The sequence below is a fragment of the Xiphophorus maculatus genome, chromosome 3 (assembly GCF_002775205.1).
Source record: "Xiphophorus maculatus strain JP 163 A chromosome 3, X_maculatus-5.0-male, whole genome shotgun sequence".
Classification (NCBI taxonomy): domain Eukaryota; kingdom Metazoa; phylum Chordata; class Actinopteri; order Cyprinodontiformes; family Poeciliidae; genus Xiphophorus; species Xiphophorus maculatus.
Window position 1 is genome coordinate 31,814,596 of NC_036445.1, and position 17,560 is coordinate 31,832,155.

General features: G+C 36.9%; 1 protein-coding gene across 1 annotated transcript in view; it reads right to left on the minus strand.

The window, feature by feature from the left end:
- Positions 1 to 250: 250 nt before the first annotated feature.
- The window catches only part of sim1 (single-minded family bHLH transcription factor 1), a 28,030-nt gene continuing 10,720 nt past the window's right edge, over positions 251 to 17,560 (minus strand). Inside the window, exons 10-12 of the mRNA XM_023331352.1 lie at positions 6,555 to 6,723; positions 2,715 to 3,096; positions 251 to 2,545 (exon numbers count right to left, since the gene is read on the minus strand). Of these exons, the coding sequence (XP_023187120.1) occupies positions 1,821 to 2,545; positions 2,715 to 3,096; positions 6,555 to 6,723 (1,276 nt within the window). The 3' untranslated portion in view covers positions 251 to 1,820. The remainder of the gene's footprint in view (positions 2,546 to 2,714; positions 3,097 to 6,554; positions 6,724 to 17,560) is intronic.

Genomic DNA, 17,560 nt, shown 5'->3' on the forward strand with positions numbered 1-17,560 from the left:
ATAATATCATCTCCATTGAGGAAAAAGAATGTCTTAAGTCTATAATGGAAACTTTCATCAGATGTCAAAGTTTTAGACATTGCAGGACCAAGAAACCCAATAACAGCAACAGATAGGAAAAGAAGCACAAGTCATCCCTGCAAAAAGGGTTTATTTAATGATTTTTTTTTTTAGAATCTGTCAAAATACACTCATTAAACAATCTGTTAAATTGAATCTGACTGCATTCATTTCAAACTCATTTCTCAAATTTATGTGGAAATATTTATTCAATACAGTTTTTGCACATGTGCTTACACATGAAGGGATTTTCTCTTCAAAGCATATTTATAGTAACACTATAAATAACAGTAAGCAATGAAACATGTCTTATGGTTTAGCAAACCAAATCAAACACACAGTTTAGCAAACCAAATCAAACACACAGTTGCTTCTGTGATCCATCATTGTAACCGTGTCATTTGAGCTCCTTGGCCTGGCATCTCCTCACTTGCACATGGACCCAATCTTTTTTAGGCCCCTTTCGATTATCAACATCTATCTTTAGTATAAATATCTAGTTATTCTTTCAGTATGAGCAGATCTCAATGTCAGGTTATGTTTAATTGGTATTATGGCGGTCATGAGTGCATCTGTCTCTTTGCTTACCCTCTTCCTCAAGGATGAGTGAGAGTGCAGAAAATTGTTTTGCATATCAGTTTGTGAGGTTATAGCTGTCAGATCAACTTGAACCAAAACAGAGATTTGATAACTTTACATATCTCTAATTGTTGCAGTACAACATTTTAGAAAGCTCATTGTGACTAAACAGACTAAATACAGTCTGAAAAACAAGGGACTCCAGTTTCATTATTTTCTTCCAATTTTCTCTATCAAATGAATTGACAACATCAACAGAACTCAGATTTTTTTTATGCCATTATCTGTTTGACAAGAAAATCACACATGCAGGATGAACACTTTCTAAAATGAATTGCTTGCGGGATAAACAGGGACAGTAACCAAACTACCTACAATTTTATTTTCCCAAATGTTAGAAATGTCACAGTGCAGGAAGTCAGCTCTTTCATTAACACACTTGCAGTTTTTCAGTTCCTAGATGACTTCCCACCAACAGCTACTTCATCCAATCCGATAATGATACAGGCTGACCTGAATAAAAAACTCCTTGAATCTTGGCTTAACTTCAGAAATTGGAACACGGTTAGTTTTCACCTCAGTGATTACTGTAACACAATGAGGATGAAAGCAGGCCTCTAAATGCCAGGAGAAACTACTGCTTGATACTCTCTAACTGGCTCCTCATATTTTAGGGTGGGTTTAATAAATATGTTGTAGTCAGTTCAGATGATACTTTCTTTCAGGAAAAATAAAAGACAAACTTGGATGGAATTGCCTTGTCAAATCCAGAGGACCCCAAAGAGCTTGACACTACAGTCAGTCATTCATCCACTCACACACACATTCACACACTGAGGTTACAAGCTACTGGATAGTAGCCACAACTGCTTTGGGGCAGTCTGACAGAGGTGAGGCTGCCATGTACCGGCGCCACCGGAACCTCAGATCAGCACCAGCAGGCAAGGAGGGTGAAGTGTCTTGCCCAAGGACACAATGACAGAATGAAATAACATTATCTGTTAAGATTTCAGGCACTGGTATTCTACTATGATTTTGTTATTTCATCTTGTGAATATTTTTCACACACTCAGAAATATATTAATTCCCTCTATAGTTATTGCCTGACTTGTTGCTTCCTTGCAGAGTTAGAATGCAAACTGTAAATAGCTGAACCCTGCCAGATAGCCAGCTTGTACAAACTATGTGACTCTAGTCCCTTTGTGGGAGCTAACGCTACTGTTGGTGAGAATGAATGACTGCCCTTTATGTCCAGGATTTTGTTCTCCTAGTACAAGGAAATGATCGTAGTGGTCAGTGCTAGCAGATGTACAGTAGCCCCGCAGGTTCTCAGGGTCATACAGGTGCTCCAGAGTGTAGTCTGTCAAGGAATATGAAGGATGTCTGTCCACATAGGATCGTCGGTGACTGTGAGAGGGGTAAAGTGCAGGGGCTGGTGTAGGTAAAGGTGTGCAGACCAACCGACCAAATGGGTTGTGTAACTGCAAAGGAAGAGGATTCATGTCAGTCTGGTGGTAGTCTTTGGGCCTGTGCGAACACTCCGCACTAGGACTGCTAAATCTAGATAGAGGGGTAGGACTAAAAGCAGGGCTTATCACTTGGCTAAAACTTCGGCACACCATAGTTTGTAAGGACCGTTGAGTGTACTCTGAAGTAAAACCTGAAGCAGCACCCCTGTGAAGCTCATTGGCAATGCCTGGAGGTGTATTTTCAAAGCTCTTGCGTAACTGCATTTGATTCTCTTCTTCCTTGATCATCTGCTGTGTGGCCCTAATCAGAGTCTCAATTTTATTGGGCTCCTCTGGGCTGCAGGAATGGTGATCTGCTTGATACAGATCTCCTGAGTCACTGACTGAGTCTCCACCTGGAGAGCTGACTATGCTGTCTTCCTCCCAGTGGGCTCGGCCTGTAGAAAGAGAAAGAATAAAAACACAACAGTCAGAAGAATGATCTTGAATCAATATTACTGCAGTTGACACAAGAGCCTCCTTTCCTTTCTAGTTTTGGTCACACTATGTCTATCTCTTGCTCACATATTTAGGTAGGACATATTTAGCCATGTTGTAAGTCCTTACCTTGCTTGCTCTGGATTGCTGAGATGCTTGCCAAACTGCTATTGTATCCATCATGGTTGTCCAAATACCTTTTACTCAGTGGTATAAAGGACTGGGCTGTGCTGAACCATGTATCCCTGCTGGTTGGTGGAGCTCCAAGAAAATATCTACCTGCATCACATCGACCCCTCTCACAACTCTGCCCTTGACCGTGTGCATGGATATCACTGGTGGTGTGGTGCTGCTCTTCAGATAAATTGTAGCAGAGACTCTGTGGATCAGATAGGTTTCTGCAGCTGTAAGAGGCTTCCATGTGTTCACTCAGCTGAGGGGAAGCTGAGTCTGTGAGAGGACTGCTTCCCCATGGACTGTCCAGGTCAGACTCTGTGTTGAAGCTAGGATACTGTAACATGGAGAGAGTGTGCAAGAAGAAATATGTTAAGAAACTTGGCAAATAAAACTGTTGGGTTTCAGGATTTTATTTAAAAATGTAGGAATTCCTTTGAATATTACTGTGGACAGCAAACAAGTTTTAACACATGCAAAAAATAAAAAAAATCTTGTTTGAGTTTTTTGTAAAAACAATTTGCAAATACATCAATAAGCTATAGGTTAGAAAATCCGATCAGATCCACTGGGACATGCCAGACTTTTTTTATTGTTTGGCACCCATCCACCAAAGCAAGCCAGTTGCTGAAAGGGTTATGTGTCATGCAAAAAACTGGGTTGTTAACAGTCAGATTTCTGTACTGCTGCCTGAAGAAACTGAACAGGCTTTTTGCCAAGAACTGCTTTTGTAGTCCTTAACCTACTGACTCAAGTAGAACTCACAAAGGAGTCAGCTTTGCGCAAATCAAAGAAATTGCACTTGCAATCCCCCATTGTAGGTGAGGTCTGAACAGTGGGCTGGAACCAACTTAAATAGATAGCAGTTTAGGAGAAATAACTTTTTTACATTTCTGTAACAGACACAAAAGAAGGATACATTTATGATCTTAGAATCCAAGATCATAACAGATAACTGTTATGATCTTGATAACAGATCATAACAGATAACTCTCAAAGAAAAAGGGAATCTTTTGAAAGAAGAAGAGACCATAGTTCTTCTACAAAACACCCGTAATACCCAAATACTTAAAAAAAATTGGAAGTTATGGTCAGAAGTTTACATATAATCATCATGTCTTAAATGCAATTGTTTTAGGTTTTGTAATGTACAGCTCTGTAAGCTGTACATTTAGCAGGGATCCCTAATTATAAAACATACACCTGCAGTGATTTTTATTTCACCACTATTCAACTCTTTTGATTATTTTTGTGCCCTTAGAACACTTTTGAACAATAAGTAAACTGGTTAGAAAAAAATAAACATAAAAAAGGACACATAAATGGACATAGTTGAACACTCGCCTATGGTTGCTGAGAAAGGGCATCGTAGCGAGGGGAATATAGGCCCAGCAGTAAGCATGGCAGCATAATGGCTTCCTGTGATAAAGATAATCAGGAGGAGAATTACAGCATCAGTAATTCAGAATAGCTTTGAGGATTTTATATGAAGACTGGCAGGCAGGACAAAATGGGGTGCAGTGGTGCATGTTGGAGCCACAACAATGAAAATATGACCTGCTTACTAACTGAACTGAAGCTGTACATCTAATGATGCACAGTCAACTGGGCAATCAGGCAGGTATAATTTTGGCCATTTGTGTGATGGGACTTTTTGTAGATGTTGAGCAAAGAAATCTGAACTTTGTGGTAACTTTATGTTTGACAGATATAATACAGTAATATTGTAATTGTTAATAGATTATTTAAATGTATCAGTGCATGCTTATGTACTGTACATGTAGTGTACAGGTAGTTGCTGTACTGAGCCTTGCTCCCATAGGGAGTGGGTGTGCAGCAGAGATTTTTATGTGCTGGAGATTATTGAGAACTTTGGATGATGAATCATGAAGAATTTTTACAGTAGTCCAATCTGGAGGTGATGAAGACTGCATGGATGAGAAGGGGAGTGATGGACGGAGGAAAGCAATATTTTTTAGATGAAAGAAGGCAGTTCTTGTGATGAGGTGACATGGTGTTCAAAGGAGCGGTTACTGTCTAACATGACCCCAAAGTTGCAGATGTGAGTGGGTGGAAACAAAGTGGTGCTGTCAATGGTGAGGCTGAAGTTGTTGATGATTTGGTAAGGGATTTGGGACCCATGTTGATGTCTGACTTGTCACAGTTTAGTTTGAGGGAGTTTGACTATGGGTAATGTAACTGAGGAGGAGCATGTACAGGATGAGACAGTGTTCAAAGTACAAGTGAAGCTTTGCATCCCTGCTATGAGCTTGGACATCTCAACTGAGGTAACAAGAGAGACCAGTACTGCAACGAAGGGATCATGTGGGGAGATTGAGGCAAAGGTGGTGGTAGTCTGATTATTGTAATCTGCTGTAAAGGAGTTGGAGATGTCATCACTGGGATAAAAAGTGTTTATTTACAGTGGAGGCTTGGGCTAGATGCACCAGAGTATGTAAGGTTTGAGTAGTAGGTGAAGTGGGAATTGATAAATGACTGTAATGACTAGCAATAAAGCAATATGTTCAAATTAAAGAACAACAAGAATGTTGTTTTAATGTCCTTTCTATGTACAGCTCTAACACCATCTCCATGCTCCTCAGGGAAGCTTTTTTAATGTATGTAAAACCAGGGGTGTGGTCTGGTTTAAAGAGAAATAATCCAGGGGTTTGTGCCATGCTTCAGTGAGACAGAGAAAGTCAAAAATATTTTCAGTTATAAATGAATGTGGTTTTTATTGTTAAGGGAACGAGTTTTTAGCAGTCGCTTTCAGATTATGTTGTTTTGTGATAGACTCTGAGGACCAGTGGAGTAGATGGAATTTGGGCAGATTCACATACTGTTTATTGTAATGACGGAAGAAGGGAGTTGGATTGTGACATGACCAAATAAAAGGGATGGAGGTAGGCAATGTGAAATTATAGGAGAACATATAACCAGAGTGTCTGTGTGGAGGAGAGTAATGCCAATGTGTTGCAGATGTCCAACTCAGGTGTTTTTTAAGGCTGTGGAGATCAGTGGTGAAGCAGAGTGACAGCGTGGTCTGGATGAAGAAGTGGTGGATGACAGCCTTCTGGTCGATGGTTGAAGAAGGAACATGGGCTGTACCTGAAGCCTAGGAATGGTGGTATGGGCTTCTGATATTTGGTTTCAAATTTAACAAATTGTGCTCACCGTTCACCGTTACTTGAACTTGGTTTTTGTTGGAAGATAACTTCAAAGACAAAAGTGGTTGTTTTTTTTTTGAATGAATTTATATGAATTGGAAGTAAGATTTATAAAATTGTGCAAGAAGCGCAATCAACAATTTGCCGGTGGTTTCATTTGTTGCACAAGGTGCCCTTTTTTTCAAACTTGAAAACCTGCCCCCCAAAATGTCTGTGCATGTCACTGCTGAACTGTGTTGAACCAGGGATACATCTAAAAGTTGCAGGACACTGACCCTCAAAGCTGGGATTTGAGGACCCCTGTTCTAGAACTCTCAGCATCTCCTTTTTTTAATTTAAATGTTCATATATGTACAATATTGACCTTGTATGACCTTGTATAAATTTCTTTAAGTAAAATGTTAAAAACAATGTTAATATCATGCCCATGATGGTTGTGTGTAACCCACTGACCAGAACTGTAAATGTTCTTAGGATTGTATAAGTCATTTTCATTAGCATAACATGCTGCTTGTGCTCTATCTGCTTTCAGAAACAGTTTTATTGCAATGACCCCAGTTCACTCATTTGCAGCACAACCTGTAACCTGTAATCTGAATGTTATTGCAACAAAACACAGAAATCTCACCTGAGTGTATGGTGAAAGTCTAGATTTGGTCTTGGGGCGCATCACTCTGCTTTTGAGGGTTTTGCAGTTCTCTGGAAGGCTGTTGGTGATACTATTGGTGCTGAACGGGAAGGAGGCCTTGGATGTAACCTGATCTAGAGAAAACTGAAGACCTTTATATTCTGTTTCCCTAACAAAAAAAAAAAGCACAAATGTTTTGGTCAGTAGCTACACAAAGAGATTTCCCAGCACCGTGGCTGTTTATTAAAGGCCACAAACAGTTCTTGTATGCCTGTGGATTTTCTTTTAGGAGAAGAAAATCCTCGCCATCTGTTGGAAATTAAAGCCTAATCATGGAGCTTAAAAGGAGCAGCATGTGAAGTGCTGCGTTTTTGTGTCTGTATGAGCATAACTCCTGGGAAGAATTGGGATGTGTTAAGAAGGCTGTAGCGGCTGTTGGGAAACTTGTTTTACCAGAAGGATTGCAGCAAGGCCTTTAACAAACAATCCACAGTGAAAAAGCTGTCCTACTAAATACACAGGGAGATTAAGATCTATGTCTGGATAATCAGGCACAAGGAAAGCTTGGACATCTCACTACTGGGAAATGGGAATTGATTTCTTGCCTAAGTGTTATTACCATCCAAGATGAATCTAGTTTGAGGCAACAAAAAAACCTGGATGAGAAAAATAGTGATTCATTCTACATGCACCTTTTCGTTTCAATATCTCACCACACAAACACTAATCCATATACAAGTCAAAGCAATTAAAGATTTGCAACATCTCCATTTGAAAAGTCCTGGAACACCACAATTATTTAGTGGTCCATTACATACAACTGTAATGGACCGAATGTTTTGGTGTTTTTACGTACTTTTTGTGTGGTAAATGTTTTTGTGTTTTTTATGTTCCTGATACACTTGAACGCACTCTTGGAGCTGTTTGTTGGGTGTCGTGGCAACGGGTCTGCGTGTGATGTTAAGCTGACATAGAAGAAAAGAGAGATTAGATTATGAAACTCTTAAGAAAATTGTGTTGCAAGCTTACGAACTTGTCCCTGAAGCATATCATCAGAAATTAGGAATCTTAATAAAACTGCTAATCAGACATTGGTTGAGTTTGTGCAAGAGAAGAACATTTTGTTTGGTAAATGGTGTCATTTGTGTAAAGTTACAACTACTGATGATCTGAAATCACTCATTTTGTTGGAAGAGTTTAAAAAGTGTCTCCTGAACAGATTGTGACTTATCTAAACAAACAAAGTGTCATATTTAACAAACGTAGCACTTTTGGCTGACAAGTTTATTTTAAGTCACAAAAGTGTGTTTTCTTCACAAAATTCATCTCAGAAAATCGTCAAGGCGGGTGCGTCGAAATGTGCCATCAGTTGCTTTAAAAGCAAACAACCATGATTGCTTTTATTGCCACACACCTGGGGTCTATGTATAAAGTGGCGTACACACAAAAAATTTATTTTACCCACAAGTCAGTATGTATAAAAATGAATGTGGCATGAAAATCCATAATCTGCATAAAATGTAAAAAAAATAAAATAAAAAATAATAATAGTAATAAAATGAAAAAAGCTCTACGTCGATTTTTGGGTATGTGTGGTTTTTATCAGGGGTTTTGCAAAAAAAAAAAGAAAAATCACATGTGGTTAGTCCGCTGACTAAACGTGTCAGTCTTTCGAAATCTTTTGTTTGGTCTTCATCTTGTCAGGTTGCGTTTGAGTCCGCCAACGCATTCTTGTGCAAATACTTGGTGGAAAAATCCTTGTTGGCAAGCACATCAGGTCTTTTAATTTAAGGAATGTATTTCAGAATTGGTCCTTTATACATTTTTTTTTACATAAAGCAGGAACTTTGAGCTTTGTATTAAATTTTTGATTTTTATTATTATTTTGCATTATGCATTCATATATTTTTTGACGCCTATTTGTACATAATTTTATTTTTCTTTATTCCATTTATTGTCAATATAATTCCAGTGGCAACCTGTAAAGCTCTGGTAAACTCCATGCTTAGGAGGGTTAAGGTAGTTTGGTAAATAATTGTGGCCACGCAAAATATTGAACTTTCACTAAGGGGTGTACTCACTTTTGTTGCCGGTGGTTTAGAGATTAATGACTGTATTTAGAGTTATTTGGAGGGAAGAATAAATTTACACTATTATATAAGCTGCACACAGACCACCTTTCATTGTGTCAAAATGTCATTGTGTCAGTGTTGTCCCATGAAAAGATATACTTAAATATTTGCAGAAATGTGAGGGGTGCACTCACTTTTATGATACACTGTATATATATATAAATATAAGGAGAAGCTGGCTAACTGCGCTGCTGGGATCTGACTGTGTGTCTGCTGTACCCACTGGTTGAGCGTGTCCCCACACTGTGTCTTTGAGGAATAAACTGGTGCAGATCCTGAGTCCAGTGTGACGTTGTTGACCCTTTTAGCAACTGTTACACAGAACACCTTCTCCCAGTCTCTCACAGAGTCATTAATATGTTCATTGGCAAACTTGAGGCAGGCCTGGATGTGAACCTTCTTGAACAGAAGAGCCTTGCGTGCACTACAGGATTTTAAACCATTTCGTCTTTGTGTATTACCAATGTTTTTTTTGGAGGCTGTGGTCCCAGCTGCCTTGAGATCATTAACCAGCTCCTTCCGTATAGTTCTTGGCTGAATTTTAAACTTTCTCACAATCAATCAATAAGACTCCATGAGAAGACATCTTGCATGGAGCGCCAGGCCTAGGTTAATTGACAGTAATGTACTTCTTACACTTCTAAATAATTGCACCTACAGTTGTCACCTTCTCATCTAGCTTCTTACTTATGGCTTAGTAGCCCATTCCAGTCTTGTGTAGGTCAACAATTTTGTCCCCGACATCTTTAGACAGCTCTTTAGTCTTGCCCATGTGGAGAGGTTGGCATGTTGCTGAGTCGTCTTCTTCTTCTTTAGATTTTATTATTGTTCACTACTGCAATCTATTGGATCCTAATATCTATACCTCAAATTCTTATAATGATCCCAGTATTTTTTTAAAAACAAAAAATCTTCTTTTCCCCCTCAATACTATTTAACTGATCAACCACATTCTCAAATTTCAATTCCCTATTAAAACCTAATTCTGTTTTAATAATCTTCTTTGATTTACATATTTTCTACAACTAATATAGACATGCTCCACTGTTTCTACAGTATCACACATAACCAGAAAGATGTTTCCCCCATCTTAAAAAGAGTTGCATTTAAAAAACTGACCGGTTCTTATTCTATTTAGAATTATCTCCTCTCTCCTGTTTATTCCTCTAATCCTTACTACATCAACTGTATTTTGTATTTTATATGAATGCCTTCCATTTATTTCATTATCCCACCTAATTTTCCATAACTTCTTACTTTCTCTCCAAACTATGCTTTTGCCTTCAGATTTAGATAACTTTACTGGCATATCAATATCTTCTTTTTTTAATAGCCTCCTTAGCCAACCTATCTGCTCTTTCTTTACCCAAAATACCCACATGAGCAGGAGTCCAAAATAATATTACATTTTTATTTTGTTCACATATTCTATGAACAGCCATAACCTCATATAATATATTTTGATGATTATTTGTATGTTCCTTTTCAATACTCAACAATGCAGATGATGAATCACTACAAACTATTATTTTATTTATATTAGTATCCTTCACCCATTCTAAAGCTAATAATATGGCACATGATTCTACTGCATATATACTGAGATAATTAGATGTTCTTTTTGAAATATTAACCTTTAATTCAGGAATCACTACTGCTATACTGGTTGCTTCATTTTTTTAGGTCTTTTGAACCATCAGTATAAATTTGCAAATAATCATTATATTTATTCTGTATTTGATCATAAAATTCTTGGCAAATATCTGTTATATTTCTTTTCTTAATATTTAATAATGATCTGTCTATATTAACATATTTCCATGTCCATGTAGGTCTCAAAGGCCACAATACTGTTGGACTAAATTCTGTGTTATATACATTAAATGCTTTTGCTCTGTAATCCTCAACCCACCCAGAACTATTAATGTGTTCCTTTCCTCTTTCCCAACAATTTTCCAATACGTTATTAATTGGATGATCTTCATTATGTCCTTTTAAATTTATCTAATAATTAACCATTATCTGTTGTCTTCTGATACATAATGGCATTTCTCCTGATTCTATTTGTAAAGCACATACTGGAGTTGATTTAACTGCCCCTAAACAAATTCTCAATGCTCTAGTTTGAATAACATAAAAAAAATTTAACCTAGTTTTAGCCGCTGAGCCATACACCACACTCCCACAATCTATTCTTAACCGAATTAGTGACACAAACATTTTTAAATGATTCAAAACTTGCTCCCCAGGTCAACCTGCTAAACAACTCATAATATTAAGAACCTTTTTCTTTTTCTCCATATGTTCTATATGATTTTCCCAAGTTAGCTTCTTATCAAAAACTACTCCCAAAAAACAAAAACAGTCGACCCTTTCCAACTCTTTCCAATATAAATACAACTTTTTATCAACCCCACTTTTTTAATTTGTAAAAAACATTCTGTCTTCTCAATTGAAAATTTAAAACCCCACTCTATCCCCCACTTACCCACTTTATCTATGCCTTCCTGAAGTTTAAAATAAGATGTTCTACATTTCTTCCCCTTTTCCATAATGCTCCATCATCTGAAAAAAGTGATTTGCCAAAACTAATTGATAATTCTTTAAAAATATCATTAATCATAACTGAGAATAATGTTGGGCTTACCACACTTCCTTGAGGACTTCCATTTTCTATTTTACATGATTGTGAAACATGAGATCCTATTTTGACTTGAATAGCTCTATCACATAAAAAATCCCATAACAATTAAACATATTACCTCCTATACCTATCTGATGTAATTTAATCATTAACCCTTCTCTCTATGCTTTTTCTACATCAAAAAACACAGCAACAACAGTTTCCTTATTAATCTGAGCTTTTCTAATATCATCTTCTTCATAAAACAGGATCTATACCTCCTCTCCCTCTACGAAAGCCACTCAGATAAGGAGCAATTATATTTCTTGACTCCAAATATTGTATTAATCTCTCGTTCACCATCCTTTCCATCAGTTTACACATATTAGAAGTTAAAGCAATCGGTCTGTAATTTCAAGGATTACTATGATCTTTCCCAGGTTTCTTTATCGGAATAACAATGGCTTCTTTCCATTTACAAGGCAGTCTCCCCTCTTTCCAAATCTTATTACACAAAATTAATAATTTATTTAAAACGTCATCACTAACATGCCTTAACATAATATAACACACTTCATCTTTACCTGGAGCAATATTCCTAGTTCTATCCATAAGGCTTTTCAGTTCTCCAATAGAGAAGGGATAATTCATCAAATCACCAGTAAGTCATCCTTCCTTCTTAAAACTTTATAATTTTTCCTTTTAGTTTTCTATCTTCCCTGTTTTTCATTAACTGATAAATTTTTCCCACTATGTATCTCCACAAACGTGCTTACTAAAATATCAGCCTTTTCCCTATCATTTATTGCTACTATATTGTTTTTTTACTAAGTATCGGATAACTCCAATCTCTTCTATCCCCCCTCCATTTTTTGATCATTCCCCAAACTTCCCCTATCTTTGTACTGCTACCAATTTTGTCACAGAAATCTCTCCAATATATTCTTTTTGCTCTTCTTATTGTTCTTCTTACTTTTGCCTGTGTTTTTATATTCAATTAAATGTTGAAAATTATGAGACCTTTTAACCAATTTAAATGCTTTATTTCTTTCTCTGACTGCTGTTCTACACTCATCATTCCATCATGGAACTAACTTTCTCCTATTTTTCCCTGATGTCTTTGAAATAAACTCCTCAGCAGCTGCTAAAATACACTGACTGATCTCTTGATTCATACTTTCAATACTCAAATCATTTTGAACATTTAAAACCCTACATTCACATAAGTTATTAATTTTTTCCCAATTTGCTTTCCCAAATATCCACTTTCCTCCTATCATTTCAGGACTCTGTACCTGACCCATCCTTATATTGTTGGTTATAATATAATGATCACAACCAAAAGACTTATTTTTTAACTTGCCAATCACATGGACAATGTAGCTAACCAACTAGAAACAAATGATAAATCCAATACAGATTCCTTACCTGAATTAATATCAATTCTTGTCTTCTTACCATTATTCAAACATACAAGATTATTACTATCTAAAATTGTTTCTAAAACGTTACCATTATAATCAACTTTTTCACCTCCCCATAATGAATGATGTGCAGTAAAATCTCCACACCAAATAGTATTTCCTTTCATGTCCATCTCCTCAAGTTTACTTATTTCAAGCTTCTTACAGGGATTGTAAAAATTTATAATCAATATTACCTTCTCTTCTACCCATATTTCAATTGCTACATACTCCAAATCCCCTTTCCTTTCAATTATTTGTATGCAATAACTTCCTTAATCAGAGAAAGACACCCACCCCCATTTCCTTATTTTCTATCATATCTTACTGCAATATATCCATGTACTCGGAAGTCCAAAAAAAGCTTCAGCCATGTTTCCTGTATACAAATTATATCAGGTTTTACTTCTTGCTCATAAATAAACAGTTTAAAATCTTGACCATTTGACAAAAGACTCCCTGCATTCCATTGTAAGATTAAAATTATGAGAGAAAAGAAAGGAAAATGACCCACATGATCCTTCTTGACTTGTTTGACTACATAGTTCTCCCCTTATGTCTTCCCATCAAATATTCTTCAAATCTAAGCTATGGCAGATTATTAAAAATAATCTGAATCCTTTCCATCTTTGATTTCACATCTGAGGTTGCATTTATTACTCCTGCAATAAAAGTCAGAATTTTCTTTTTTTTCCTCTTCTATTTTCTTTTCAACCATTTCCGTAACCTTTTGGATTACTTGTTTTTCTCCTGTCAACAATTTTCCATTTTGTTTCTCTTTTTCAACCATTTTACATGCTTCTGCATATGTTACTTTCTGCATAACCTTTGTTTTCTGTATAATTGTTTGATGTTTCATCACAGCAAACAATTATACACTTCCCCAAAAGGTGACACTATGCTGTCCTCCACTACTGCAGCACTTTGGTTTAACTTCAGCTCCACATTTACCATATTCATGGTCTCCAGAACATCGGGCACATCTCCTTTTTCCTTTACACATTTTTGCAACATGCCCAAATTCCTGACAGTTGAAACATCTTACTGGTTTAGGCACAAATTCCCTGACACTAAATCTTATCAAACCAAAGAAAACCTCCTTTGTTTCATACTCCACCAACACAGTTTCTGTTTCAACTTTCTCTGGACCCATTGTCAGTCTTCGTGCTCCTTTTACTTCCCTATTTTGTTCTTTTAATTTCCCAACTAAATCTTTCATATTTCCACATAAAGGCACTCCTGTATTAATTCCTTTACTTTCATTATTTCTTTTTGCACTCACTCTGACAATTTACACACCCAACCAAGTTTCTTCGCTTTTTCCACCTGAACTTCGGAATTACATCCAATCAGAAGATTTGCGTCTCTCAATATTTTAGCATGTTTAATTTCTCCAAAATGCTCTTTAAGTGCTTTTGTTAACTTAAGTGGATCAATCTTCTTAACCCCTTCTTCTTCATCAAATCTTACTATAATATTCATAGTTGGATTTTTTGATTCTTCTACTCTTTCCTCATTGCTTTGACTATCAGTGTCTTCTGTACTTTCCTCACTTCTCTTTTTCCTCTCTTTCAGCAGTTCGCTGCTTCTAACCATCCTTCCTCACCTTTTCCCACTCTTTTTCTTCATTTTGACTACTTATCCCTTCTTCGTCACTACAATCCACACTATTCCAGTCACTTCTTTCTAAATCCATCATTGCCATGTTCTGATTTAAGTCGCATTTATCATCAAAAGTTCAGTTAAAGACTTTCCCATCTTCACGCTACCGCAATCATACGTGGCTTCTGGAAATGTCCGTTCCCCTCCGAGCTCCGAACCAGACCCTCTCCCGTGCAGACACATTAACAGGAATCCTTCCTCTTGAATAAGGATTCCTTGCCTTCGTTGCCTTTACAGACTGTTGGAAATAGTCGTGTCACTGAGTCTGTTGGCAGGTGACCTTTTATACAGGTGACAATTTGGAACAGGTGCCTCTAATCCAGGTAATGACTTCACTGAGATTAGGGTGTGTCAGTGGTCTGTGGCAACCAATGTTAGTCATTGTTGTTAGGGGATGAAATACCTATTTCACTCAATGAAATGCAAATTATTTTTTATTTAAATATTTAATTTTCTAGAGTGTCTTCTTGATATTCCATCTCTCACTTTTAAAATGAAATTCCCGTAAAAGTCATAGACTGTTTAATTATTTGTCAGACAGAATTTTACACGTTGGTTAACTAGTGACTTTAAAGCAGTGCTTATCCCTGGGATATATCCCGTGACATAGCTGACAAGCTGTAGTAAAACTACGTAAAGCAATACAAGGTGGAAACTTGTTAAAATATTGCCTGATATTATTTTTGAATGAAAAATTTAACAAATTATGAAAAATTAGAAGAGAGATTAATCATCCAATTATAGTGGATAAGGAACTTTGAAAACACAATCATGTAGACTTGCACAAAAAACAAACAAAACACAACACTACATGGAGAAATAAATACAAGTTTTAAAACACTGAAGTTATACTGAACAAAAACAAAGGGTAAAAATACAAAAAAATACAATCTAAAATAATACATATTTTGGAGAAAAAGACTTGACAGTACTCCCAAGAGTATTTATAAGATAAATACCAATAAAATGAGAAAACTTCAGAAATGATAAATAGTTATAAGCATAAACTAAAGCCAGATTGAATAGATTTTTTGTGGTTTTTAAAACAATCTTGTTGACATTGCCATATTTAAAGGGCTGGACATGCTGGTAAGTGTCGGAGGAAAAACAACACAACTTCAGTGCAGTGCGCCCCAGAGCCGCCTCTGGCCTTTTTTTTTTTTAACAATTGCGTCCACTTGTGTACATCTCAACCCACAACTGGAAGTCAACAAGAAGATCAACAATGCGATTCAACACATCTAAACTCTTGCTGCTCTCAGGTCCTTAGTAAGGTTCTTCCAGAGCTGGAGGCTGCAATAGGAGAAAGATCCTTCTATGTGTGTTTTAATTCTCTGTTTAGATAAAAGGAGACCTGAGGGGCTGCACAAGTTCAAATAGGGATTCACAGCCTATGTGTAATATCAGTAAGAGCACCTTAAAATATATTCTAAAACAGTCAGGCAACCAATGCAGAGACTTTAGGATCCAACAGCATTCTAGCAGCTTTTCTGAAGTAGCTGTAATAGAGCCAATATTACTTTAGTAAGACCAGAAGACATAACATAACAATAACCTATTTAACTAAGCTTGAAATAAAGTCTCTACATTTGACTGTGAGAGAAATGGTGGCTATGGAAGATCTCCAAACCTGGGGCATGAAGAGTGGAGGCTATCAAAGCTAAACACACAGCAGGAGTTCACATTCAGGTGAAGTGCCTCCATCCCTTGCATTATCTAACACTGCATACACTTAAGCTACTGCGCAAATTAGCTCTAGATATCACTATCTACTGCATTGCTTTATCTTTTCTTCTATGTGTTATGCAAAGAGAGAAACACTGATAGAAAAATGCCTCATTTTCAGTTCAGTTTAAGAAATAGTAAGAATATTGAGATTAGGAGGAAAATAAGGATTCACTCGTGGTATAGTAAGTTAAAGCCCATAAACGCTCATCAACTTTACAACCTATTAATTAGAAGGCCATCAACATAAAGCTGTTAGGATTTATTGTAGGAGGAGGAGAAAATATGTGCCAAGCTGTTCTCCACCTCTGAATGCAGCCAGCCATGCTGCTTAATGGAGGGTTTTATTGGCTTTATTCGTTCTTGTGTTCCCTTGTACATCTGTGAAATAAGCTCATTGGAAATGGGATAAAAGAAAGAAATAACAGTACAGAAAACTATCTCTTCCGCATATTGCAGTGTGGACTATGTAGAAAAAAATTGCTGGTTAACTTTTGAATCTGCCTGAAAACACATTACAACTGAACTGCTGCTACTGGATAAAATCAGCCTCTGTCTGCAGACAGACAGTCTTCAGCTTCTGCCCCCATATTTACAACTGAACTGCCAGGAGAATATGCCACAGGAGAGCTGCCACTAATGTCAAAGCCAACACATAAGCATGTATAGCAAACTCTGTAACAGAGGCTGTACTTTGAGATAACAGAAGAATATCTGCAGACTAAGAACAGCAGGAGAGCAAAATCAAATAAAATTTTTTCTGTTTTCAGTTTGCTTTAGTCTTCAGCAGGAGCAATAAAAACCACATGAACAGAAATGAGTTTAAAACATTTGCCATGTTTTTGCCAAGTACTTGCTTGCAGAATGCATGTAATTTTTTAAAATTCATTTAAAGTTAATTGGCTCTCAGCAAGGGTTTGCATAAATTCATTACATTTACTCATTATCTTCTCAATCACTGAAAGACAGCACAGTGATCTCAGTCATCCCTGTCTACTCTGTGGATATATCTGACATCTTACACTGACCCCACTACCTTTACACATACTGCTTGTGCAGTTTATTCATAGTTTCACATCTGCAATAAAAAGAAATCTTTAATTTCCTTGTTTATCATCGATACTTTCTCATAGACAGTCATTTAAAGAGGTAGTATTATATATTTTCCAGGGTTAGGGTTAGGCTCCTCTTCTTTCTGACACGCCACCTTCAGGAAGCCATCACAATGTTCCTTCATAAAAAAATTTAACAATGTTTTTACCAGCGTTCCACTGAGAAGTAGTTTGTATGATGAGCTCAGTAGATGCACATTCCCACCAGGTCTCTGCTAATTGCTGCTGCTGCTAGTCTGAAGAGGTAGAGTGGGGGAGTTGCAGGGGAGGGCTGACCTATGAGGCGGAA